Raw genomic sequence first — 27,575 nt, 5'->3', positions numbered from 1 at the left:
TATTCTAGACATATTAAAAGATTAACATTAATATCACTGCCAGTTGAAGTGAACAATATTAATTATCTCGTGACCTCTTCCACCTGTCGATGGATGGGATATGTCAGGCAGCAAGTGAACAGGACTCAAGTAGTTTGATGTTCGGAACAATGTTCTGCTGGGAAACCTTGGTTCTTCTATGAAACTTTGACATGTATGACTTTCCTCAACATTGCTGTAAAACTAAGTACAACCATTCATGATAGAGGCATCCCGAATGACAGTGATAGTAATAATGATGCCTTCCAAACTGAAAAAAAAAACAGATTTGAATGAACATCTGTGTGACGTGCAGGACAAACAAGTCTGATCCATGTTACATGTTGCCAACTTACATGACTTAAAGGATCTGCTGCTAATGTTTTCTGTGGGCTGAAATGCCTCGTCAATGAGAGAGTTCAAAGGCGAATGGCCAGGCAGGGCTGGAAGTCTACCGTTACTCAAATATAAATGTACAGTCATTTATATTTATTCTGTATTTGTATTTATATACTATAATTATATATAGATAGTTAGTATGTAAACATATGTGTGTATATTATGTTTCAGTTATTGTTCACTGACTGAGAGAAATGAAATTTCTTTCCTCTGTATGTCGTGTAAAGCAGAGCTGACAATAAAGAAGATTCTGGCTCTGACTCTCTCTGACAATATCCTGAAACGAGGTGGAATCTTGGTTACAGTTAACTACAAATGCACTAAAATGAGACAGATCAAGATTGTTAAAAAAATCGACCTAGAATGAGACTCATTTTCCCACATGATTGGCTGACTGGCCAGCAGGAGTACAGGCGTTCCTGTTAAAGTGGCTGTTGAGTGTGTATTTCTTTTGCGTGTATTTTCTTTTCTTTAAATCTAATGTATGTCAAAAGTCATTATTCCAACTTTACCAGGAGTCCAGTGCTCATAAAATTAGTACTGACCAGATTACAGACTCCATAAAAACTCTAGACATCTCATGAGTCCTGTGTAAAAAAAAAACACAAATATATCAATATATCTTACCCTTTATTTTTATATGATTTGACTAATGTACAGGTTTTCTATGTCCACCAGAAACAAAGCTTAAATCTTTTACATATACAAAGTACCCTACAGCACAATGAGAATGAGCTTTGATGCCTTTTACATGCTGTTCTTTTATCAACATATACAGACTTGCCAAAAGCTAAAAAAAATCTGTCTTTTCTAAAAATTTCGACTTCAATTTCATAAGCAATGGAATGACAGTGTTGGGGAAAAAACAAACAAACAAAAAAAACCAAGACACTTGTGAAGGAAAAGTGCTATTTGTTGGTCTGTTAAGCACAAAAATGCATTAAAATGCCAGTCTTTACACTAACAGATATTTCTACAAAATAAAGTATGTGGATGTTTTTCTTACTGCATTAATGATTAGGACAAAAACATGACATGCCTTGATACAATAAATAACATATGTTTTGCATCTGGAACATAAATAGTAGCCCTTGATTTCTTTCTCCAGGCAGATTTGTGTATCATCAGCACTAAAATGACTGCAGCATGAAATTACTCATTTAAATACAAGAAAAAAACACCAGATATCCTAGATCATAATGTAGTACCTTAGATCAAGTATGAAATCACCATGAACAAATAACAGTCACATCAGTGCTAGTATGAAAGGCAAATAAGAGACGATTTCATTCATAAAGACAATTCCACTTGTTTTAAAGTGAGCTGTGTTTTGTGCGAGATTTGATTTGATATGATTTTGTTAAACACCTCTGGTTAAAATTTCAATGCACGTGAAAATATTGCGACTGACAAGCTTCTAAAATGGTCCCAGTTTCACCAGTGCTAGCACAACCCTTTTTACCAGCTATTTATGATACAGAAAAGAAGTCCTTTTTTATGACACAGATGGTTTAAAAATTCCAAACACTTCTTATAACCCAACTCTGGTTCTCACGCTCCACTGTGGAGTCAATAAGACTCAACTGAAAACTGTTGTTATTTAGATGACATTGTTACAGCATGTCATCCTGGGTCTCCCTGGCCGGGGTTCTCCTGCGCTGACGCCCCCGTAAGCTGTAGAAGAAGGAGGAGGCAGCGAGGGCAATGCGGCTCAGACCCATGTTCAGACAGTGCACCTCAGATGTCACAGGCACTTCTGCAAACAGGGCACGGTCTCGTGGCAGCTGTGAGAGGCTGTCACTGTTCTCGATGTCTTTCACAATGTTGAGGATCTCCTGCCTCTCTGCCTGCCGAGTCATTCCCCGGATATTCAGGATTGCAGATACATGTTTCTTCCTATAATGCAAGAACAATATTTAATATATGGTCATTTAATGTGGCCACTGTGAGTGTATAGTGTATAAAAACCTGGTGATCAATAAAGCAAATGCTGTTGCATTTGAATTTATTCATCTTCATTATATATTTATATATTTTATATATTATATTTATATTTATTTTGAAAATAGGACAATCCATGTCCATAATTGTCACATCTTATCTTGAGTTTATTCTGATATGTCCATATTTCTAGGAACATGACATTAAATGCTATACTTTTCCATCTTGCCAGACCTGCATATGAACCCTGATAAACTCATAGAGTGGGTCTGAAAGCTGTCCTGGTCCCAAAAAGTGCCTATTAGGCAAGTATACTATAAAATTCTTCTCTGTTCTGGCACCAAGATGGTGGAATGAACTTCCCCTAGAGGTCCGGACAGCTGAGTCACTGGCTATTTTCAAATGGTGGTTGAAGACCTACTTATTCAGGAAACACTTCGGCTAGCACTTCTTTCCCTATCTTTTGCATTTACAAAAAAAAAAAAAAAAAAAAAAAAAAAAAAAAAAAAACCCTTTGACACTTTTTCATTGTAACTTTGAACAGTGTGTTAAACTCATGGTATCTTAAGTATGTAACCTAGTGAGCCAGCATTAATGTATCCAATGTTAGAGATTTAAGCACTTATGTACGTCGCTCTGGATAAGGGCGTCTGCCAAATGTTGTAAAATGTAATGTAAATGTAAAAAGTAATGCAATGTATGGAAAAATCTTGCTTCTTTGTAAGCATATGTTTAGAATACTGATGAGTCCAGCAATGTTTTCAATTTGGATGGCTTTCCAAATTTTATCCATCAAAAAGCCTTTGGGTTGGTTGGTAGATTTCACAGAGCCAAAATAATCATCACAGCCTGCACGAAATCTTCCATTTCCGCAATATGAACAGAACGCCAGAAATGACGATAGCCTTTGGTCATTTCCCCAGATGGTAGGCTTTTGGAGATGGTCACTATTGCTAAATAGTCACTGCAGCTTGCAACACATTTCACCAGTATGCATCCAACTCTTTTTTTGTGCCATTTTGTTCAATTTTCTGTTAAAGAAAAACACAATTATTCTCTTCTATGGAAACACTAATGTTATGACTGGAAACATAAAACCATCTTCAACCATGATCCCTGGGAAAATGTACATGTCAGGAAAAAGGGGGATTGTGCACAAATTCCAGTCCTTAGCAATCCTATGGGACTTTTAATCAAGTTAAGCCACAGACCTTGGCAGGATGCTGGTATTTTTGTAGTTTTGCTTTGTCTTTGTTGCTACTCAGAGATGGACAACTCCTTAGGATTTATGTGAATCTGGGCTAACCAAACAGGCACTCATAAAAAAAAAATAAAAAAATCAGGAAGCCACCAAGGACTTGTTTTCATCAGGCTGAATGGTTATATTCTGCCAAATGACCTGAGATCCCTGAGCACTGGCCCACATCATATCAATGGGGTTGCAAGGCATCTCACTTGATGACAAGGTGGCTCTCTTGACACTTACCGTACATCAGGGAATTCTTGAACTAGGACGCCAACCTCTATTTGTATGGAGGGTGTGTCTTCCAACAGGATGATCTCTGATATGTGGGGAATGGCACTGTCTAGCCATGAGGCTGGTGACTCCTGTGGAACAAAAAAACAGAACACCGTAAAAATCATACCAGATTCTTCAAATCTTTACATATGAAATTTTAATGTCTCTAAGCACTAAATATAAATCCTAGAACATCCATATATTTTATTATGATAACACCCTTGTACCCAAGAATGTCAACTAAAGTGTCATCAACACATCTGTTTATCGTAAAGAATGAATCAGATGTTCTGAGCACAAGAGCAATCTATTGTTTATCCATAGTCTGGGAAAACATTACCAGTGCTGCAGTACCTGCTCTTGTAACTAAGGTTAAAAATATGCCCTTTACAGTAGTGTTAATTTCGTCAACTATTTTTAATTTAGTCTTAGTCTTAGTCTTGTGCCAAATGTCCTTGTTAGTTTTAGTCATATTTAGTCATTCACATATCTTTTTTGTTAGTCAGGTTTAATCGACTAAAAGTCTAGTCATTTTAGTCTAGTTTTAGTCAAAAAATTGTAGCTTGACCACATCTGGAATCTATTGTAAGAATAAATACAACAAGGCCTCATTAAATGCAATAATATCAGGAATACAAGTGTTCCTTGTAGTGGAAATAAATAACTTAATGAAAAGCCTAAGATCAAAACTGTATATATATATATATATATATATATATATATATATATATATATATATATATATATATAAATATATATATATAAATTACCAACTTAATGCAAGTTATACATGGTATTGCACACACCATTATTGATGATATTTGGAGCAATATTACATGTAATTGTTAAACTTGATTCCCTTACATATACATTTGTTTTTAAGCCTAATTATTCATTTTGATTATGATGTGATTGTGACAGGGGCGTGGGAAGAGGTTTCAAGTTGGGGGTGCTGAGTTTTTTCTGTCACCACTTTTGAATAAGAAACAATATCAAGGCTGTCAAAACTGTCAAAACTCCACGAATCACAAAAGTATCAGTGAGAAGTTGAGAACACTCGTTTAAACAGTGCATACACTCGAACTTGACCGCACATCACATTTTTTACTTTATTCATACTGCTTTTAATCGTAATGCAAAGACCGGTCATCAGGACATAAGCTGTCATGTACAATAAAAGAGCCTGCACAGCGACAGGAAATATAATTTAACACAAAAAGCCGCCTAGACCAGGGGTGGACTTGCGCTCAGGAGTTTTTATTTATTTAATTTTTTTTTTTTTGAGTGGCATGTGGACGACTTCTTTCTACGCACACACTATTTTATTTCTTGATAACAGACCACTGCGAACTATAACACACCGTTGCCATGAAAAACAGAGTGTTGCCATGGACACACAGGATTCTAACCGTAGACTGTGACACTACTTTACAGTCAGGTCCATACGTATTTGGATAATGACACAGTTTTTATAATTATGTCTATTTAATCCAACACAATGGATTTGAAATAAGTCAAGATGTTTGACAAGTGCAGACGTTCCAGTTACCAGTTAAAAATATTTTCATAACCACTCAATTTTCACAGGCTCAAAAGTTATCAGACAAACCAACATTACAAATATAATATTAATACTTGGATACAATTTTTTTCATGAAGTCTGAAGCCCATGGACATCACTAAAAGCAAAATTTATTATTTATTTGATATAATTTTTCAGGCCTTTTCTGCATCCGCCTTCAGCTGTTGCTTGTGTGGTGGTCTTTCTGCTCAGTTAGGTTGAGATCAGGTGAATGTCTCACCATTAAAGGTCAATCTATTTCTTTACTTTAAGAAGCTCTTGGGTTGCTTTCAGTATATGCTTTGGGTCATTATCCATCTTTATGGTAAGGCTCAGTTCTACAGAATTTCACTGAATCTGAAAATTCATTTCGTTACTGTCAGGACTTCTGCTTGGACATTCTCTGCCAGAGCATTAGGGGGCGTTTTTTGTCACCAGTATTGTCTTACTCACCTGTTTGTTATTGGGTTAATTATTATGTCTATTTATTTCCTGTATTTTATTTGCTGTAATTCCTAAATGGGTACTGCAATGTATTTGTTAACACTTTAATTAAAGCTGAAAGTCTACACTTCAGTAACATCATGATAGCTTCAATTAAAATCCATTGTGTTGGAGTAAAAATGCAAAAAAATAAAAATTCTATCATTGTCCAAATACCTATGGAGCTGATTGTATAAGCTACATTTTTTCTGACACTCAGCTTGACCTTAGAGGTCTGCCATCGCTTCAAAGTGTCATGGCAGGATGCTCCTCCACAAACAAAGCCATCCTGTTGTCCTCATAGGTGACAAATGGATGTTTTGAGCAGAACAAGGAAAGGCTATGCAGGAGCAGGGAGTGAGGGGGTCACGGAAATGCTCTTTAAATCGCAGTACACTTTAAGGCTATGCATTTCCATGTTTCAGTGTTTGCAGTCTCTTATTTGCTTAGAGGAACTGCAAATCTTACACTGAATTTAGATGAGTCATATCTGATCAGTGACTCAAATGTATACCGTAAATGACACACATTTAGAAATGTGCAGCTCACAAGGAAATGTCTGTTCATATTTTATTGAATGGGAAGTCCTTGTGTTTTGGAGTAAGTGCCAGCATGTCCTGAAATGTTCACATTTTCCCCATGACAAGAAAAAACAAAAACCCTGACATGCAACTCACCAACTCTTTAAAGAGTGTTTTAAGGTCCTTGCCCTCTTCTCGAAGACGGCCAGCCATCCTTTTCCTAATCTTGAGAGAGGTGCAGATAATTCGGCCTCTCATAATGGCACGAAGGTATTCGGTTATCACCCGCCGATGGACTTCTCCTACCAAGACCTGCAATGTTAATGACGTTGAATTAAATTAAGTGTTAAATCGAGCAAAGTAAACAGTCATTAATCACCTGTAACCAAAATAATCATAGAAACAATAAGATAAGGTTGACACATGGTGTGATATATACTACATGTTGTATAAATAATAGAGTGTAATTTTTTCATTAATTCTTACAATAAAATAAAGTGTTTTCAACTGAGTAAAGTATACCCTGCTATGTACTGGTAAAATATTTAGATTCTCAAAGGATTTTATTGTATAGCCTCTGTAACATTTATATGTAGATTTACTGTAAAACAAAGCACTGACTCTACCTATAATAATAATAATAATAATAATAATAATAATAATAATAATAAACAAACAAACAAACAAACAAATAAATAGTAATAATAATAATCATTTCAAGTGTATTTCACCTAAACCAGGTGTAAATCTATGCCTAGCCTTCAATAACTATTTTGCAGCTAGCTAATAAATGGACTACTAATTTACAGAAGTATCTCATATAGCATAATTTAGTAATAGCTACTAAAACAAACATCTATCAAAAGTTCATGCTTGGCCAAATAATGAGCTAGACATTGTTGTTTGATGTTACAGTCTGCACTGAGTGTGATCAAGTACAGTCAGGTGAGGAAATGAGCTTAGCTTCCAAACAGCTAGCAGTTGCAAATATTAATTAATTTAGCTAGGAACTCTGGTAACTGAAACTATATCTATTCTTTTCTTTGCTTTTATTCTCTTCTCTTTTTTCTCCTTTATTTTCTTTTCAACAAGTCATTGTCTATTCTATTCAAAATGAATTACACTGTGCTCAATACAACAAAAATTATAATTTGAATGAGGAATATTAATTATGGTATCAGCTTGCCATCTTTGCTGTCAGTGAGATCCTGTACATTTAGCACATTTGTCATTTGTTTTTATAGTGTGGGACATATTTTTGATAAGATTCAAGATTGTTCCGCTGTTTGTGTACCTGGTATGGTGGGCCTTCCATCCTTTTAAACTTCTTGAAGTGTTCCTTGATGAGAGATATGATCTGCTCAAGTGCCTCTGTGTTGCTGAGCCATTTCCTCTTTACCAGTTTATCAAAGTAAGGCTACAATACAGAATTTGTGTATCAGCTGTGATGAAACAATCAACAAAATAACTGTAACACTTTCATTCATTTTCTTGATAGGCGGGATTTTTTATGTGGAATTCCAGAGAGCAGAAAAGACTTCCTGACAAAACAACAACCCCTAGAATATTTCCTTTCTTAGGCAGTCAGGATACATGATGGGACATTGTAGCCCATGACGCCTGGCAGTGCCCAGCTCTACTGTGGTCTCTGTATATACTGTGTGGCGATCGGCCAAAAACATCTTGTTTGGCTGTGTTTGTCAAAACAAGTTATTTTTATGTTTTATCCCTGACCTGTTTGTGAGCCAACATCCCTGAGAACAAACCACAAAGGAAGCGCTGATAAGATATTCTTTATATTCTTGGAACGAGTCATGCAGCTAGCATGGAATCAGTTCATAATGTATGGGTGTGTATGTACTTTTAATAACAAAGTGTTCCTCCAAGAAGCAACTAACTATACAGCAGTTAGTAGCATTTATTTGAAATCCAAAGATTGTGTGTAATCTTTTGAATGTAATCCAAAGATTGTGCATATGTTTGTTAGTCTATAGAACATTGCTATGTCAAGTCAGTATATGTGTGTGAGAGACATACTTACCCTGATGTACTCAAATATGCTATCATTCAGCACTCTCACGCTCAGGTTTACAATCTTGTCCAGGGCTACTTTGGCTCTGCGGCCAGAGTCTTCGCTGACAGCAGGATCGCTGTGTACACATCGTTCTACAAAGCTCCTGTTCAAGGACATAATGAACATAATAATGATATTCAATTAGCATAAATAAACAGCAAACAATTTCCCTGGAGTTAGAACTTGTGTCAATGTACCTGAAAGGGGGGCAGCAGTTGGCTAAAGCAATTGTCTTGGCAATGTAACCGTCTTCATTTTCCTCAAGTGCACTAACATGGCCTTCATGGAACATTTCCACCTTCTTTTGAAAGCTGTGACAACAAAAGACACAAATAGCTTTGATGATGTTTAAAATTGGACTACAGTTCAGGGCTAAAACATTGCACAATAGTTGTTTTTTTAATTGAAGACCATTCATGGATATAAACAGAAATCTAAATCAGAATCAGAAATGTAGAAAAATGTAAAAAGTGCATGTATCCTGCGACAAAACAACAATCAAATACACAAAGTAAAATGAACAGAACTTTGAAATTAAGTTATATCTCCAGGTCTGACTAGAGAAATCAGAAAATGACATATGGCACAGTTATAACAGGTCTGTCAAGAAGAATTTTCTTACCTGTACAGAAAATCTGCAAGGCCATTAAGAGTGCACTGTGCTACTCGTGAGGCTAGACCACGGTTTATTGCAGCAGATCGATCAAGATCTTCCTGCAGTCTCTGTAAAGAAATACATCCTGGAATAAACGATCCTGTTCCAGAGTGCTGGAATTATAAGTATTATACAGTATGGTATATGCTAGAGCTACATGTAAGAACACATTCAGGTTTAGCAGAATATGTAAATTCTTTTTGCGAGCATTTTGTGTAAAATTCAGTTGAAAAGGTCATTGTCATAGATGAGGCTAAGGAGAAAATTATTTATTAAATATAAAGCCAGTGGACCACTACTTAAAACTTGGCTCATTCTGAATTAGATTTTAAAAGCTTGGTATATTCGAAAAATACATCAATGAGTGCAAATTAACATTTACAGTTTTTACTATACAAGTATACAGACAGGAGATAAATAAAAGGAAATAAATACATAAAGCATCTTAGTAAGAATGTACTTAATAAGTAAGAATTATGAATTATCAGAAGAGCTTCGTCTTGAAGTACAGTAAATTGTAAAAGTCTCAGAAACTTGTACAATCTACCTCAAGATATTCCCTCTTTAGTTTTTTGATTATAGTGTGGGAGAGTGCTTTCTCACATGTCAAATTTTGTAACTGATCTCTAAATACTAAACTAAAAACTTTCACAAGCGAACAGAAAAGATGAGTACAGATATACTGGCAATGTGAAGGTCACATGGTTACTTCCCAGAGCAATAGGTAAAAACCTTTGTGGCTACAAGAGGCAAAAGAGGAGCCTGGGATGTGTTTATTTATTTTGGCAAAAATACATACTTCATAAATTGCATTTATTCTGCTAACCTTAATAACTGCATTAGCGAGTGGGATCTGATATTCCTCAACATGCAACATTTCTGTCCATCTCTTTTCTTCCTCATCCAACACCTGAGACAGCTCAGTGGTTACTTTTCCCTGGAATACAATAGCAAGTTAAATACATTAATATTATAAACAAATGTATAGGTGATATTGTGTGTAAGTGTAAATCAGTCTAACACAAGAACTGAATAATAATAATTTATGGATAATAATATCTTGAATACACTCTTTATGAGTGTGTGTATGTGTGAGATTGCATCTTTGAGGTAAACAATGACTTATAAATAACCTATCAAGTACACTATAACATTATAAATAGCCTTTCTTGCTAGGACGTGGCTGTGGAATATTTTGTCTACAGTCTGACACACATAGACTGTATCACACCTGCATTGACTCTCATTCAAGTAGCCTAATTAGGAAAAGCCTTTTTGTAATACTGACTCCTATTGTATGTTGTTCATTGTGAACAGGAAAACTTTAACTTGACCCTGAAATGCAACACTCTAATTGGCTGTGAAGGTCGCAATGACCAGTCAACCTCTGGAATGAACAGGACGTGCCGTAGATGCACCCTTTTCCGTCCACTGGGATGATGGACTTTGCTCCTTGGTATCTGGAAAGAGGAAAACACATTTTCGTTCTTACCCTGACATAGTTGAGGCAATCCAGCTCAAGCTTGTCCACCATCTCTGCTGAGAGCAGTGGGCTGAGATGAGAGCGGTTGATCGGTGATGTTATGCTTACTGTTCCAATAACGTCCCTAAACCAACAAAAAGAAGAGTCACTCAGAGATTTTGGACAGCAATTTTGAGGACACTTAGACATTGAACGGGATAGGCATGGATACCTGTTTCCAGACTCTTATCAACAAGAGCTTATCATTAATGCTATTTATTAAAATTCCAGGTGTACAATGGGCTTCACAACAAGTGGCCCAGGAAATATAATTTAACCCCATGACACCCTGACAAACAATGAAAACAATTAGCCAATAAAAGTCATCTATAGCAGCTAACCAAAACTTTTATTTACCTGTCGTATATGTTGTAGAGCCAATCTAGAAGGGAGTATATGTCAGTAATTTGAAGTTCTCCATTAGTGATAATCTGTAACCGGCATGTGATGGCCTGATGGTAGCTATGTACATACACCTGAAAGGCATTATAATCTTCTGGATACACAGACACAACATTCCGACGAGCTGCTCCCAGATCCTCGACCATACGAATTCGCAGTTTGTTGAGGTATGCCGCCAGCTCTCCTGGCAGGACCATTTCAGGCTTGGGCAAATTCTCATTAGCAGCCTCAATCACAGCCTCTTTCCATCGCTTTTTCAACTCCCTGGGCCGTGCTCCCCCGGGAACAGTGCACTCATTTGTGGTCCAGTCCTGATCAGCCTCTTCTTCCTGTTGGAGGACCTGCACAACCAGGCCTAAATTAGGACCAGCAGTGGGAGAGTGCAAGGATTCCCGGACCACATCCCACAGTTCTTTTTGCAGGGCCTCATACAGTAGCTCCACATCCTTAGCCTTTCTCCGACTGCTATCTTTGCTGCTGGGGCTGGTGACATCTTCTGCACCCCCTGGTTGTGTGGTGGACACCTCCTTGCACTCCTGTTCTAGCTCTAGTATGTGGGTATCTGCCAGGAACAAGTCTCGCTTGGTCACCAGCTGCAGGATCTCCAACACTATGAAAATGGATAAAGAGACAGAAAACATGAGATGGATGGGGATTTATTCTTTATAGTACATAAGAGGATTCTGTGTGAAAACAGTGTTTTCAGGCATGGAATAAGAGCTGAAAATATACACTTAGTGGGCAACTTATATATATATATATATATATATATATATATATATATATATATATAATATTATATATTTAAATTCCTCTGCTTTTATCATCCTTGTTCATGGCCTTGTTCCAAAAGACTTGTTTGTGGTTATTACATTTTGGCATACCATAACCACTTCTGTTCACTAAAAATTATTTCTCAGCTGAAACACACCCTACCAGACTATTTCTTATGAACTTATTCTCATAGTCAAAGCATTACCTTTGGTGCCAGACAACTCTGCCAGATTTGGACAGAGCATTTGAGTGGATTTCTTTCTGTCCCTTAAGGAAATGACCTTCAAGATGCAGACAGCTTTTTGGCTTATCCAATGCATTTTCTGCCCTCATTCTTTCTTCAAATTTTATTATGATAGTTAGAACATAACATCTTAAAAGTCCAGTTTGGCAGACTACTGCTTGTTGATACTACATCTGTTAACGTGATCTCACTAATCCCTCTGATGTGGTCAAGTGAAAACCTTTTCATTTGTAATAAAATTAGTGATGAAGTAAACCAGGTCTCGGTAAGACCAGTGTTCACACCCATTACCTCATTCCTGATCCTCTCATAGACTAGTTAATTTCCTTAATCTAGCTCAAGCAATATGTACTGACTGGTGATGACAGCATCTGACACAGTCATTAACGTTCACTTATGCATTTGACTTGGATCAAATGGAAGATGAAATTTCATTTACTCTTATTTTGGCTAGTAACAATGTATTTACTAACGTGATTAAACACATATGCTCATTAAAGAAACAGAAAACGGGTGAAATAATTAAAATATGTTCTAGATAAGGCCCTTCAGGAACAGTCAATAATTAGAGCAACTTCCAGGATATACAGATGTACACTAAATGCACACAAGACCATGAGAACTCTAGTGTAATATTAATGGAGTGAAATGACCTCAAGCAGACAACTAGGGTGTCTGCTATATGTATATGAATGACCTGTGGTATGCCTAATATAATGTATCATGTACCAGACTTTCCATTGCTCCTGCTGTTCTGCTTATATAAATTCTGCTCAGACAAATGGGGGCCCTCTGATTTTTAGCATCACTAAGCAGTATAATTTCACTCCTTGCTTCAAAGTACACAGGGATCCTTGTATGGAAAGACAGGATTTTGATGCTGGGTTCTTATTCATAGAACTCTTTCAAATAAGCATTTCTATATAAATGTCACTGACCACCTCGGAAAAGTTATTGTCATACAATAGTTCAGAATTCCTGTTCAGACTCTTATAGAGTTGCTGAATTCATTTCCTAAAAAAACTTTTCTTTAGAGGAGAGGATGCTGGGGAGCTCAGTTGGCGCCCAGCTTATCCGTCCCTGTCCCATTTGAGGAAACAGTGTCAAACCATTCCACCACACGCTGTAACCCCTCCAGCACCACTACTGCAAATCATAACGACTGGAGCTGATTTGCCAATCCATCGGAAGGAGGTCTAAATATATAAGACAATGCTGACAGTCCTACTGCTATCACACAGGAGGAGGGCAGGGAAAATAAGTGTGCTCCCTGTTCTTGTGTAAGAAAGTAGGAGCCACTTCCTCTGGTAAACCCATCCGGGCTAAAGTCCTCCACCCAAGGACAAAAACGTCACTGAGGGGGTGGGGTAGTTTAATAAATGAGCACCACTTTGAAAAAAAAAACATTCTAGAAATATCAACCAACTCTAAGCAGAAACCTGTAAAATATTTCCTTGAAACGACATTGAAGCTCAATTGCCAGATGTCGAGAGATATCTTGGGTTATCCTGGACTTATTAAAATGTGGAAGACTTCCAAAATGGGGTGAGTCTGAGTTCTGTAATTCAGAAGAACACTATGTCTTTATTCGCAAAGGCACTTGCTCTCTGTACCTGCTGCAAAAGAGCATGTATATATTTTTCTGCTTTGATATATGGTGCTTTAATGTATAAAAAAAAACAGTAATGGAAAGTTACTACAAATTCATAAACAAATAGTATATTATTTGTAGAGTATGACCAATGAGTAATGAGTTAGCAGGATATCAACTTACATAGGTCAAGCACCTGCGTAGTCCATGCCTCTTGCCTATTCATTTATTCGGTGGCCAAAGTTATAGGACATCACCCCATTAATCCCATCAGCCACAAATTATACATCTTCACTATATATTCACAGACTAATCCGCTGTCATGGCTCAAAGAGGCCTTAGAAAAAAGAAACCTGAGACTCCCACTATTTTTTCAACTCTGTCTTCCCACCTCCATCACAGGAATATGCAGGGTGGATAAATATTTTTCTTAAAAAGTGAGCAGGGGAGTGTTTTCTCATTGCTCACCATTCTCAAAAGCCCCCACTGGCACAGCTGGATCAGACCTGCTTGGCTGTAGTGTCTAGTGTCCTTGGGCGAGACTGAGCCTGTCAGAATACCAGTGGAGCTTAAGCTCTTGTGTAGATTCAGCCATTTGGACATGGACTGGCTGTGGGATTAAGTGCACATTAGCCCCTCCTGTCACTGGAAAACTTTTGGCAGGGTGCAGACTTGAACACAGATCAGGACACACTGGAATTTCTCCAAGCGCCAATTACTATGGACATGTACAGTGTCCAATAAGTCTACATGTGCCCCACCTTAAACTATGTTACCCTTGTTGTATCCATCAATTATTTAATTTCTGATAATTGGAAGTGATATAAATGTGTATGAAAGCTTAGCTTAGTAATGTGATTTTTGTCCTATTAAGCATGAGATAGGTGCCTGCCAGTGGGGTGTAACCAGTCACGCTATCACACACTTATGAATATATTGGTTACCAAAGTTGTGCTTTGACACTGTTCCCATGGCAGCCACTGATGTACTGTATGGCTCAAAGCTGTAGTTATAGTTTTATGGTTGATAGCCATTGTCTGTAATTAGATGATGTCTGGAAATCATTTACTACTCTCTGGTGGAACCACCTCAATAAATATTCTACTTATCAAATGTATTTAACCAGAGCCCATCCCACTGAATGAGGACAGCTGGGTACTGGTGCTCTAATAAAGACATTGCCTTGTCTTGTGTTCTGGTTTCAAACAGAAAAGAGAAAACATACAAATAATCTCCAAAAAGCTGACAGCAAATAGAACACTTAGAACTGCTGTTTATGTTTTACGTATTTTTAGTTTTTTGGCTAATTTCACATGATAAGGTAATGGCCTTTTCCTTTCTCCTTTATACCGTACAGTTAACCCATGCTGAAATGATATCTTTGGGAGAACTAAACAAGGAGATTAATGCAACTATTCTCTAATTTGGTCCAATTTTGATGTTTGGTAAAAATAATTGTTCATTAAAAAACTGAGTTTAAGGTAAAAAAAAAAAACAACAATAAAAAAAGTAACATTTTCGAGCTTTAATACCACATAAAATTTATGTCCAGATGTCCTCATTCTTGTGACATTCCTTTTCCTAGTAATTTCAACATATATACTTAATATACCCACCAAAAGGTTGTGTAGTTGTATCTTGAGAACAGTAAGAGGTAAAAAATGATAATTAAGACACTGTAATTATTAGATTATAGCAAAATACTCCAAATAAATCAATTTCTGTGAGACATTCTGTGATTTTGATTATGAAATTAATTTGAAAACACATTTTTAGTGTTACAGTACATTTTCCTCACCATTCTTTAATAATCAAACCCTTCATTCTGAACACAACTAAACTATACAAATTATTTAAAACATATAAAGGGACTAGAACTTCTAATCATATTATTGGTTAATATTGTTAATAGCATTAAGGTACAGTAAGTGGTAAGACACCTGTTAGTAATATTCGAGACAAAGTGGATTATAATATAATAATAATTAATAATAATAAATTATAATGTACAAATATGCTTAATTAATAAAACGTCAAGTGTACATTTCTTGTTACAAAAACACCAGAAATGCTCTGAGAATCACTTTTCACAAACCCACGGAGGAATGTGCTGCCACTTGAGAAGATCCAACACGTTTTTCTGTAACATAAGGCTTAGTACTCTCTCAAGCTTTATAAACCAACATATACTTTATAGACCAACAAATTTATGTGTACATTATATTGTACATTTTACCAATACTCCATTAAAAACTGATGGAGTTTAAAGAGGCCAATGATCTGTTTTGCTCAGTGTGGTGTTCAGAACTCTTAAGGGTTTGGAAAACAGCATGATTGGGCAATAGAGGGTCAATAGAAAGTTTTCACATCAACATAATGTGACTAAACATACAAATAAAAGGGCATTTTGTGCTGTGTCAGCTGGGGAATGGAAAGCAGCAGCTTCAGCTTGTCACCCTCCCCACACTGCAAAAGAAAGCTGAGGCTTGAGAGTTGAATTCCCTATTCCCCTTTACACAAATTCCTCTTTCCTTTACAGTGTTCATATTTCATTCACAGGGAACATTTTTCAAAGCTTTTAATTTTGAGAGAACATTCTGTACTTTTTGGAGGTATGGTAAGGTGATATTGCCATGGTATGGTTCAGTGGCAGAATAAGAGATTAAGCTTTGGTGGATATTTGCACAGGAAATGCTTTGGTTAAGACTTGGAATGCATGTCACCACTATCTTCTCTCAGTCAACAGCTATTTACAGTAAATGTCCCCTTTAGCAAAGAATACAGGTACACTGTACTCAACAAACATGTTTAATCGGTTTTTAAATTATTTTAGTTATTTTAACATTCTTATTGAAGCTGGAGTAGTTGAACATTTTAATTCTATAACGTTGTTTCATCCTCATTCTATGTAATGTAGGTAATGTTCACTATACAATTAATAAAATAAGGCAATTGTTTGTTGGGCCATGGCGATTCTGCAGCTTGCCCAAACAAGCACTCTGAAAGACTGTTATCTGATATTATTGTGCAAAACTGCACAAAAACCTGCCAACAGTGTACTGCAGGCATGCAGGTCCAGCTAAGCAGTTAATGTCTGTACTTTTTGCTGCCTCCCTCTACAAGTGAACTTTGTAAATCAACCATGCATATGCTCACAAATGACTATTTAGATCAATTAATTTAGTAATAATAATTAGTAGGTGTTTCTTTTTTCACTCTTTAGTTACCACTTTATCGTTGCTAGACGTGCACTTCTGGAGCTTATCTCAGTTATAAGAAGCAATATACCTAATCGGTTCCCATTATTTTCTTAGAAGAAGCCCCTCTGCTTACCTGAGAGAGGTTCTCTGGGTTTGACTACTGGGACTTCCTCTACAGGCTCTTCTTCAGGGCCAGGGGATGCTGAGCGGTCAACCAGAGACTCCCTTTTCTTGCCCCTGCCCACAATCTTCAAGAGGGACAGTTTGCGACTGGTTGAATCGGCATCACTCTCTGAGCACAGGTCTCCATTGGGCAAGCTCTCTTTACGAAGGCTCTCTCTGCATCTTCCTGCCATCCTGTGAAGAAGAAGGAAAAAGATCATTATGTGAAGCATGCTGGTTTACCATTCCATAACCTTGTAGAAAGCTCACAACATCAGTGACTGTCCTAAAATGTCAAGAACCAAATCACACTTTACAAAACAGAATTAAGTTTTAATGCAGACTATTTGATTATTGCTCAATCTTTACCTTAGAAGACTTCCCTCTGAACTCCGTCTGCCCTTCTTCTTTTTCTCCATGGGTGAGGGCATACCAATGGAGCCCTGTGGAGAAGGGGTGGGGCTGCCCTTACTCCTGCCTGAAATGCGCAGTCCTTTGCCTAACTTGCCCAGGGTCTTGAGTGGTGACACGCCTTTGATGCGATCAAGTGTCCCTTTAATAGATCCACTTTTTCCTGAGCCTCCACGCCTCACTTCATTGGCCTCGTTCTCATCCTCCTCATCCTCAAATGGGTTACGGTCCCGGGGAGCACCCCCATCCAAGAGCGAACCACCATTGTGCCTGGGCCATTCCTCATCTAAGCCGTTTTCCCCAAACGGGTTGTGGTTCAGGCTCATCTTGCGGAGAATCAGCTCACTGTGAGTGTTCTCTAAATTTCCCTTGGCCCCCTTCAGCCGAGCTGGGAGGTTCTTAAGAACGGGCATGCTTCGGCCTGGAGATTAAACGCTGAAGAACAACAGAAGACAATCAATCATTAGACAGACATGTCTCTGATCTTTCTTAACATAACTGAGCAACAGATATCACATGCCCATCTTGTTTAAATGAAATGAAACAGAATTTTGTTCAGTTGTCTAAGGCAATTAACTATGACCCCAAACCACATCCTTTACAATTGTGAAATTCGGCGGGATAAGACTGATCTGTTCTGACACTATTTTATGATGTGATAGTGATTTTAATCCAACCTGCCCTTTATCATACTGACTCTGCTTTATAGCTACAATATATTAACCAGTTCTGACTGCACAGAGATTGTTCATAAGTATAGTCTGAAGGCTGAACAGTGCACTTTCTTGAATATGTGTTGAAAACGCAGTGTATTGAATGTGTATTGACTTGACGATGCATAGTGAAAATATCTCACATAGTTTGTGATAGAATTACTCCAGACATCCTGTTAAACTTACATAATAGTACTTGTATAATTAAGGCCAGTGATGAAAGAGATGGGAACAGTGCTGAATCACTTCCTGCTGGTTCATTTGTATATTTGTGTATGAGCATATGGGAGAAGGGGTTTGCATAAGGCAGATAAAACAATCTTTTTAAGCTTGAAGTAATTTGCCAATTCTTAACTATTATGTGTACGCATGAGTGTACTGTTGATATAAAAGCTTGGATTAAATTAATTACTACAGTGTGAAATCATTAATGAATCCTATTGTTAGTAGCTTCCTAAATATAATAATAATGCACATATGATTTTTCCATACAATGTCCAAGGATAATCTGACAGCAGAGCTATAGGAAGAGTTGATGAATATGGCAATAAGGGCAATGGGACCTTTAGTAATTGACTAATTACTAACTTTTAGTTTGACTGACTAATATTTAACCTTTTGGTCAATGAACCCATTTGTCTCGTATCAAACAAGGACAGAAGGGGAAGTTATGCATCAGCTAAAGTCATGAATATATATGGTACAAATGATTTATAGTAATTAGTAAAATTCCCTTGTGCAGTTCAGTTTCTGTATACCTAAGTAATTTGTAGCAGTTTGGTATAATTAGAATAAAGCAAATTCTTTTGCAATAGTTAAGAGGGAAGTGGGTGCAGCTGCCTTGATGAAAATAGGGAAATGGAACCGATTTATCTACAACACAAAAAACATTAAACAAAATAAAAAAATAATAATAATTCAAAAACAAAAACAAATGCAAAATTCATGTTGACAGATTTACAGAATGTGACCAAAAGGATTTACACTGCTTGAGTTTAAATGTGTACTGGTTTACAACGCTTTATGGATTAAAGTTGTGAGCTACACATTTACAGGATTCAGCAGAGCCTTGCTCAAGTGCTCAGCAGGGGTAAATGCTGGTATTTGAACTCATAGCCTTCCAATCAGTAGTCCACCATCTTAACTACCAAACTAACACCATCCTGTAAACATATACCTGTACAATTCATATACATCACAAGTGATGTTTTATAATTCTAAACTTTATAGCACAGCCCCTCTGAAATGCCGGGATAGAGTGAGATATAAAGGGTATACGACCCTTCCTATGCTGTCTATTTCCCGTACTGCACAGGTAGCAGATTACATCCTGCAAGAAAACAAGATGCCACTGCTATTAAGAAAGGCTAAAAATAAGCCAATTTAGATGAAATCTGTGTAATGAATAACATCAGTTACTTTTTATTGTATAATGCTATAGAATTGTTTTTTTATGTACTGCAATGTAATAATGAAGAATCACTTTCCTAACACCTTACATTTAGACTTGATGATTTAAATTTAAATATAAAAACAGTACATCTGTTTACTGGTAGGCCCTGAGTTCCTGGAGTGACATGCATGACCCTGGATTGCTCTACTCATTATTTTAGAAGGAACTACCCAGACATTTATTGCTAAAGATCATTTTTACTATCTTTACTTTAGCATTATATCTTATTTTTGTGGCTGACGCCTTGTTATCAGTTCAATAGAAACTAATACCTGCATATATGTTCTGCATTTTTTAGATTCATATAGAAAGATTACTGCTTTGTTTTTAATTAGACATTCTGTTGCTTTTGTGTTGCTGTCACATTTGGCCAACTGATTTATTGAGTTAATAATAAATAATAAATAATAAATAAGAAATCTGTATGTCCCACAAAAGTGTGCAATGACCAGGGCTCTAATACTGGGTTACAGGACAAGGAAGACCAGGAATGTTGGAGGGATTCTGACAAAGGATCATGACTTTCCCTGAGGGAAGGTTTCAATGCACCCAAGACCAGGCACATGTCCAGCACAAGTTCCAGTAATGGCTATTCAGTTCATTTTAATATCAAACAAATAAAAAAACACACTTGGATCACATATGCCATGGCACAATTGACTCCTGTTCAGCTCTGTAAGACCCTGATAAAGTACTTCACTAAAGATAATTTCCTTGTTCCCATCTAAGTTTGCATAGCACTAATTTCTTTAAAAAAATTTGTTTTAGTGCAATGGCTGCCAATGTATTACAGAAAAATCATACAAAGTTTAATGAGCACATGCATGTTGAATAACCGACTTGGATAAGTCTGAGATAATTCAACTTTGCTTAGAGTCTTAACACTGGAATATGGCCTGCCATAAATGTGATTATTCATGACGCATTATATTGCAAGGTTATTGTAGAAGTAAATCTTTAACCATAGTAGATCAATGTCTAAATGTCATTAGAAAATGCAAAAGCCTCTTTCTTTGTTCTGACAAGGAAACAAAAAATGTTTGTGTAAGCTTATTTAAATATAAATTCCAAGAACAATGTTAGAGTCTAGTTCTGATCTAGGGTCAGATTCTAATGAACTGTGAACAGATTCTAACAAACCGAAAACAGATTCTAACTAACTCTTAGCTCTGATCTAGGGTCAGATTCTAACTAAATACTAACTGCCACAAGAATCTGAATAATAACACAAATGGGAAACTTCCCACCCAGGTCATGAGGTTTTCAAAACAAACCTACAGAAAGGGTATAAGGGTATAACTTTTCTTATGAATCTTCTTAAGACAAGCATAACTGGAGACTGAATACTAGCTGCGTTAAAGGGCAAGAACACTGACCTTGGCTGTACTTGAGAACTGCTGAGCAATCAAATTCTGGTGTCATTTTTTGAAACATTATTACATTACTTTAAATTAATCAATTAAAAAAACCCAGTTTAGGAATCAATTACACTGTCAATTTACTGAAGATTATACACAGCTGGATCTTTTTACAGTTTGAAACAATCTGCACACCACTAAAATGATTTTCTCCCAGAAATACAGCAACAATACTGATGTACAGTATATTATGATTCATTTGTTTTATTTTACCCAAGTTCATTAAGCCTGCCGTGACTCACTAATTAAGAAAATAGATGGTCCTAAGTTTCATTATAGGAAAACTAGAATTTAAATTGTATACTTACACAATCCATGTTGTTCTTTTTCCATGAGAGAAACGTGAAAAACTACAATCCACAAGTATCACGCAGGGGTTTTAAGTGCCTGCCGCAAAATGCAATGCACTCCGTCAAACCACTGGTTTTTATTTCGGTCAGCTGATCCGATTCCTTCGAACTGATCCGGTTCTTTCTAAAGGAACTGATTCTCTCGTTCAAACGACTCGGACCTATCGAGTTTTGTTTTTCTCGATTCCCAGGCAGATACGGACATCAAGACATTCACATTTACTGAGAGAAAAATACCTACAGGGAACGACAATGCTGACACACTGACTAATGCTCCTGTGTTTTAAAGACGAACTTTAATTCGTTAACTTTCGCGAGTCGATTCATCATATTATCATGAAAGAGTCGTTCAACATCACATTCGTGCGGGCTGACAGGACAAGATTAACTTAATTTAAACTAACTTAATCTTCTTCATATATTCACTAAGAAAGAATTCAGATGATACATTTCTGAAATGTAAGGGAAAACTTTATATCATATTATTAAATAGTGTGACTTACCCTTGGGACAAGATTATATGTTTGGTAATTTAGGATTAGCACTTAAAATAGAAAATAGTAAAACATTATTTATTTGTATCATGGCATGAAATCAAATTTCAATAACAGTACCTGAATAAAATCTACTCCAAAATCATCATCAATATATTCCTACTGTATGTTGTTTAAACACACTAGACTAAATAAAATGAACTAATTAAATGTTATTAAAATGCTGGCCTTTGTGACAGTCTATAATTTATTTCTTACAGCAATAACAACAATCTTCAGTATTTTCCTAATGTATTAACCAGTCTGAAATTCAGTAACCAGTCTGAATTTCAGTAACCAGTCTGAAATTCTGAACTTTTCTGAAATTCAGTAACGAACAGATTAATTAAAATTCCATTAGAAAAACACTACTAAAAGAATTTAATGATCTGAATTTTTCAGCCCACTTCCTAAGGTGCTTTATAAGAAATTTCGCACAAACTGCAAAAAATATGTGGAATATAATTGTCATGACCTGGTTTTATAACCTTTTTCTTTTTCAAAAATATTTGGGGTCATCTTCTGTTTGATATCGACCACATCCCTTTATATGCTGTCCCGCTGTGAAATGAATTAATCATGTTATGTTATTTTATGTTATCTATCAGACCAGATAAAAATTTTGTTAAGTTAAATTTTCCCAATTTAACTGATTTCCCAGTATATATGAAAATCCCCTAATGTATAAACACTTCATGGCATGCTTTACATACATTTAATCCAATCTTCAAATTGTTATGGATAACAAAAAAAAAAAATCTGCTATGATTCTTGAAGCCGTGTTGCCAATCAGATGGTTTTGTTTTCATCCTAATAAAGCATAAAGGGGTCAGGATGGCACAGACTGGCCCACCCTGTAATGATCTATTGCCACAACAAAGGACCCTGTGTGATTGTAATTTATTGGAATCTGTGACTCCTCACACCTATTACTGTCTTCAATGTTTATAGTGTTGTTTTTGCCATGTGACAGTCAGTCTGGATGTGTGCCCGTAGGAAGTCAGACTGTGCATCCACTGGTCACAAAACACAATAGAGATTACTGTGCAGTGCGTCACAACAGCTTCATTTCTATCACATCAGCCTAAAAAATGACTTTGTTTTGTGACCACAGTGGAGGAGTATGTGTGTTTCTCCAAACAGTCGCTTCCCTTAGAATCATGGCAGCCAATATGAGTATGAGGAAAATTTCTTTTCCTTTTGTGATAGGATAAACACTTGAAGAAAGCTCAGCTACGGATTTATAAACAATGGATTGACTCAAATGGCTGCCTTCTCTGGTCTGATAGGAGACTGAGGTCAATTTTCTTTCCTAGAGAAAATAGTTTAACTAATTTTTTATAGAGCAAAATTAAGTGTTCAGCAACTGAAGTCATAAAGTAATTTTTTTTAGCATTCAATTCTGCCTGAGTGGACTGTTAACTTTTATGTCGGCCCTTAATTTGATCTTTAACTTTTCTCCACAGGGAAAAATTTAGATTATGTGTTTATGTACTGATTAACTAGTGTTTGCTGAGCTTACACAAAGAAAACCTGTGTGCTCATGTTTCCATATGCCATGTGCCTTAAATAGTAATTCTTATGCATCTAAGAGATTATTAGGAGTCACAAGATCTCTTTGCAATGGTTATTACCATTTGAACTCAGGGTTAGAGCCAATGATAAACTGCAGCCCTTCTGTCCCATGTCTCTTACTAGATAATAAGTTACAAACCTAAAACTGCCTCTATCAGAGTGGAAACAGAGTGAGGGCATCACACTCGTGTTCCTGTTGCCTGTCATGGGGTAAAAAACAGCACCAGAGAACTGGAACTAATGTCATATCTAAAACTAGAAGGCGATAAAGATATGGAATTGTGCAGTAAACGCCTGAAGAGGAGTCTATTATTTCAGGAAAGAACACTGCATAACAATACAATTTTTCATTTATGTGCACTCAGGGTCCTCGCGTCCTTTCCCTCTTGCTGGAAGTGAAGGTCACCTTGGCAATGCCACAAAATATTTTCCAGGACTTTTCTGAACAGGAGAGCATGCTGGTGTGTATTTGATTTACATAGCTAGACTTCTGTTTGTTTATGCTGATTTATTTCAGAATTTTAGATTTGTTCATACTCTCTGAGTTTGTAGATAGTAGTCGATACACCTAAGAAATTGAGGAAGCAGCTGTAAGTGTTGGGTAAATCATTACTGACGAGCTACAGTCCATCTTTGGGTATGATGTCTGTTAGATTAAAACACAGCAAAGCAGGGCAAAGCGATAAGAGTTTTAAATCCTACACTGTACGTGACATTATTTATTTTATTTGCATTTTACTCTATTATGAACTATTTTATACTCTTCCACCAGTGTTTGTGTATATGTTAGCGTAGTTTACTAGAAACAATATTCTTTGACGCTCAAGGTCTTATTATGGCATACTGACTGTTTAACCTCTGCAAGGTCTTTGTTTTGTATTCAAATGAAAAGAAAATGACAAAATAAGAAATTACTATACATATGAATATAGCAAATATTCAAATTACACATAAAATATACATTCTTTTATATGTCTGACAATGCTATGATTTCAAGACATACATTTTGACCCTAAATAAGCCGACAGCAGTATTTTACTTTTCACATGCATTCACTGGAATGTATATAACATATACATAACCTTAACTAATGTGGGCAAAAATTTAGACATAAGCACTTTTAAGCTCTTTATGTCAGAGTGGTATGTTAGATAGTTCTGTGGTCTGATCAGCATGAATAATACAATAAAACGTACCATTTTCTGTCGCTCAAAGCTGTGGAAATGAAACTATGTCCTTGTGTGATGTTGTAAGTTATGTTATGCAAGTGTGTAAGGTGGACAGCACGGGATGCTTCAGTCATAGCCTGTTTAAAACCCTTCTCTGAGCCAAAGGAAATGCCCTCTCATCATGCCATCACCCCTTGCTGAAATAAGAGCAATATTACATGCCCTGAGAGCACAGGGCCTGACGATGAAGAGTAGATTTGTTCAGCCAGAAGTGATGAGCAGCAGTACAGGAATAAAAGCGTTATCCTTTATTCATGCTGACTAGAGCTGGTAGCTGTTAGATTCACTTAGAGCATCTGTCATAACTGGAAGGATGAGCACTGGATTGACGTCATGTAGCTGCCCCTTTGGAGTCAAGGGTGCAGGTTATGGCTAATTTTTAAATGTTCTAGCGGAAATTGTCACTCAATAAGAACTTAATTTGTGGTTTTGAGGAAGGGGATATTATTACACATCCTTCTGCTTCCCAAAAATTCTCATTATGCATGTGTAGTAAGCAGTGATTTTGCACACACACACACACAAACACACACACAGTATTCTGGTAGTTAAATCAATGTTATTAATTATTATTACTAAAGCTATAAATATATTACTTTCGGACCATTTCTAACAACAACTCTGCTCAATTATCAACTGCACAGCAGTTTACTGTAATGCCTGAAGCAGTCTTCGATAAATTACAGAGGAAGTGTATGTGATTAATCAGTAATGTAATCTTATTATTTAGATTCTTATCTGAATATTATATGATTTAAAAAGTGTAATCTAATCCATGATGTTTCACTTGGTTTTGTTATACATCTGTGTAAAATAATCTTTTACTGTTTTAATGGATGCCTAAAAAGAACAAGGCAAATAAAATGCTTCTATACATTCATTGATAATAATATAATATTTTTTCAACTAACTGATATTTAGCATCATTGTCATCCTTTATTATCCTTCTATTGCATGTCTATTCCAGGGGACTTGGGGCACATGTGGGGGACACCAGTCCATTGCAAGTCGCAATCACACATATATTCACTTATACACACTACGGATAATTTAGATATGCCAATCCACCTACAAAGCATTTCTTTGGACTGGGGAAAGAAACAAGAATACTCAGAAGAAACCTCAAAGTAGTGTAAGTCAAACATGCTAACCACTAAGCCACCATAACCTTGTATTTACAGTGATTTTTGCTTTTTTGTTCCAATAGTGTTCACTGATTATGAACAAAGAATATGTTTGTCATCATTGCATTTTTGCAATTGTCATATAATCCATATACATCTTGTTTGTTACTACACTTCACTATAAAAGGTTGTTTGTGAGTGTAAGTATGAAATGTGATATATTTGTCTATTTTTCACATATGACTTTTGCAACCACTACACTGTCCACATTATGCGCATGTATGCATCATCATAAGCATGCTCGTGTAAACATGTGGAGATTACATAGCTACAAACAGAGTGTTATGACTCACCCCATCATAAGGCAAGTTGACTCAGAACATGCAGGACAAGTTTTCAGTTCTTCTTTTACATTACAGTCACATTACAGTTAATTCATCTTTTACATTACAGACTACAAGGAATATGAACTATCATCAAGTGATTATCACTGTCCAGACAGTGTTTCAGATGAAATAGCAGCGTACACAAATATCAGTGTGAAAGAAATCCTTCCTGACATAGTTGATGTCTTGGTGCCTGAAAACAATACACTATTCTATTTCACCAGCACACTAAGTATCAAAAATTGAATTCAGCTGGAATAGAGACACAGAATAAAGTTTCAAATTTGTCAGTAGTGAAAACCAGTGGCAGAAAAATAAGCAGAAATTCCCCAACATTTTGCTCTTACCTTAATCAATTGGTGCAGTGGTTTGTGTCTAATAGTCTCAGAGTTGCAACATTCCGGAGTCTCATATGTATCTGTCTTTGTGTATGTCAGTATACTGTATGTGGTGGTTAATATCAAGTGAAGAACTATATGAGTGCGTCTGTCCCAAGTGAAGGCATAGGAGCCTGGGGGCGGCTTTGGTCACTTCCTGAGCTGATGCTTTTTCCTCAGGAAACCGGCCATCCCCTTTCCTTCTTACCAACCATGTCCCCTTCCCTTCACCCCCTCCTCTCTCCCCAGGGTGCTGACAGCGTAGGCACTAATTAGTCTGGAAATACATGCGAAAGTGCATCAAATGGTTTTTAAAGTGCTGCATGTTTTATTATGCAATATTTTGTTTATTTACTGTCTCTCACAAATGGCCCTGATTGATAAGAAAAATCTATATTAAAGACAACTTACCAACCTAAATGTAATACAGTGGAGGGAAGTAGAGATGAATGGAGGCAAAGCTGGAGATTGTTTTGGAGTCTTCTGGCCTGTTTCAGACCCCTTTTGTCTGCCCAAGTGTTTGTTGATGCTTGTCCCAAAAGTAAGCCTCCTGTGTCTGAAGGTGCTTTCCCACTGTCCCACTGGCAACATAGGCCTGACATGAGCACTGGCCTACAGTATGACTGGCTGGTGGGTTAAAATCAGGGGTCACTGGGTGCACCTGCGTTTTCTTTACAGGAGGTCTTTTGTTTGTTTTTCCACAGTACGACTCATTAGTGTAGTCGATCCACAGATATATAGATCCTGTGCTCTGATTGTCAGGGAGTTATTTTTATTCATGAGCTCATATAAATCGGTATAGTTTTCTGTTTCAAACATTTAGCACAATATGCCATTTTAATTAGAGGCCATGGTTTGTTTGTTATAATGGCTTAAGACTATGTTGCTTTTACAATTGTGTATACAAACAAGAATTCCAAAAATGTCACAGATTTTTGTC

General features: G+C 36.6%; 1 protein-coding gene across 2 annotated transcripts; it reads right to left on the bottom strand.

Annotated features, from left to right (window-relative positions):
- Positions 1-1,030: 1,030 nt before the first annotated feature.
- exoc3l2b (exocyst complex component 3-like 2b) lies at positions 1,031-26,750 on the bottom strand. Of its 2 annotated transcripts, none has more exons than XM_060887644.1 (13): positions 26,606-26,750; positions 17,436-17,912; positions 17,038-17,261; positions 11,051-11,705; positions 10,664-10,778; positions 9,998-10,108; positions 9,139-9,239; positions 8,714-8,827; positions 8,484-8,619; positions 7,737-7,859; positions 6,599-6,754; positions 3,845-3,966; positions 1,031-2,313 (listed from the first exon to the last, which is right to left on the bottom strand). In XM_060887644.1, exons 2-13 carry the CDS (start codon positions 17,888-17,890, stop codon positions 2,031-2,033), a joined length of 2,595 nt encoding a protein of 864 aa, XP_060743627.1. In that variant the 5' UTR covers positions 17,891-17,912; positions 26,606-26,750; the 3' UTR covers positions 1,031-2,030. The 2 variants fall into 2 exon arrangements, with proteins under 2 accessions (XP_060743627.1, XP_060743626.1); XM_060887643.1 differs by lacking the exon at positions 26,606-26,750 and adding an exon at positions 21,370-21,527.
- Between the last annotated feature and the right edge of the window lie 825 nt (positions 26,751-27,575).

The sequence above is a fragment of the Tachysurus vachellii genome, chromosome 15 (assembly GCF_030014155.1).
Source record: "Tachysurus vachellii isolate PV-2020 chromosome 15, HZAU_Pvac_v1, whole genome shotgun sequence".
Lineage (NCBI taxonomy): Eukaryota > Metazoa > Chordata > Actinopteri > Siluriformes > Bagridae > Tachysurus > Tachysurus vachellii.
This window is presented reverse-complemented; position numbering and strand designations above follow the sequence as displayed.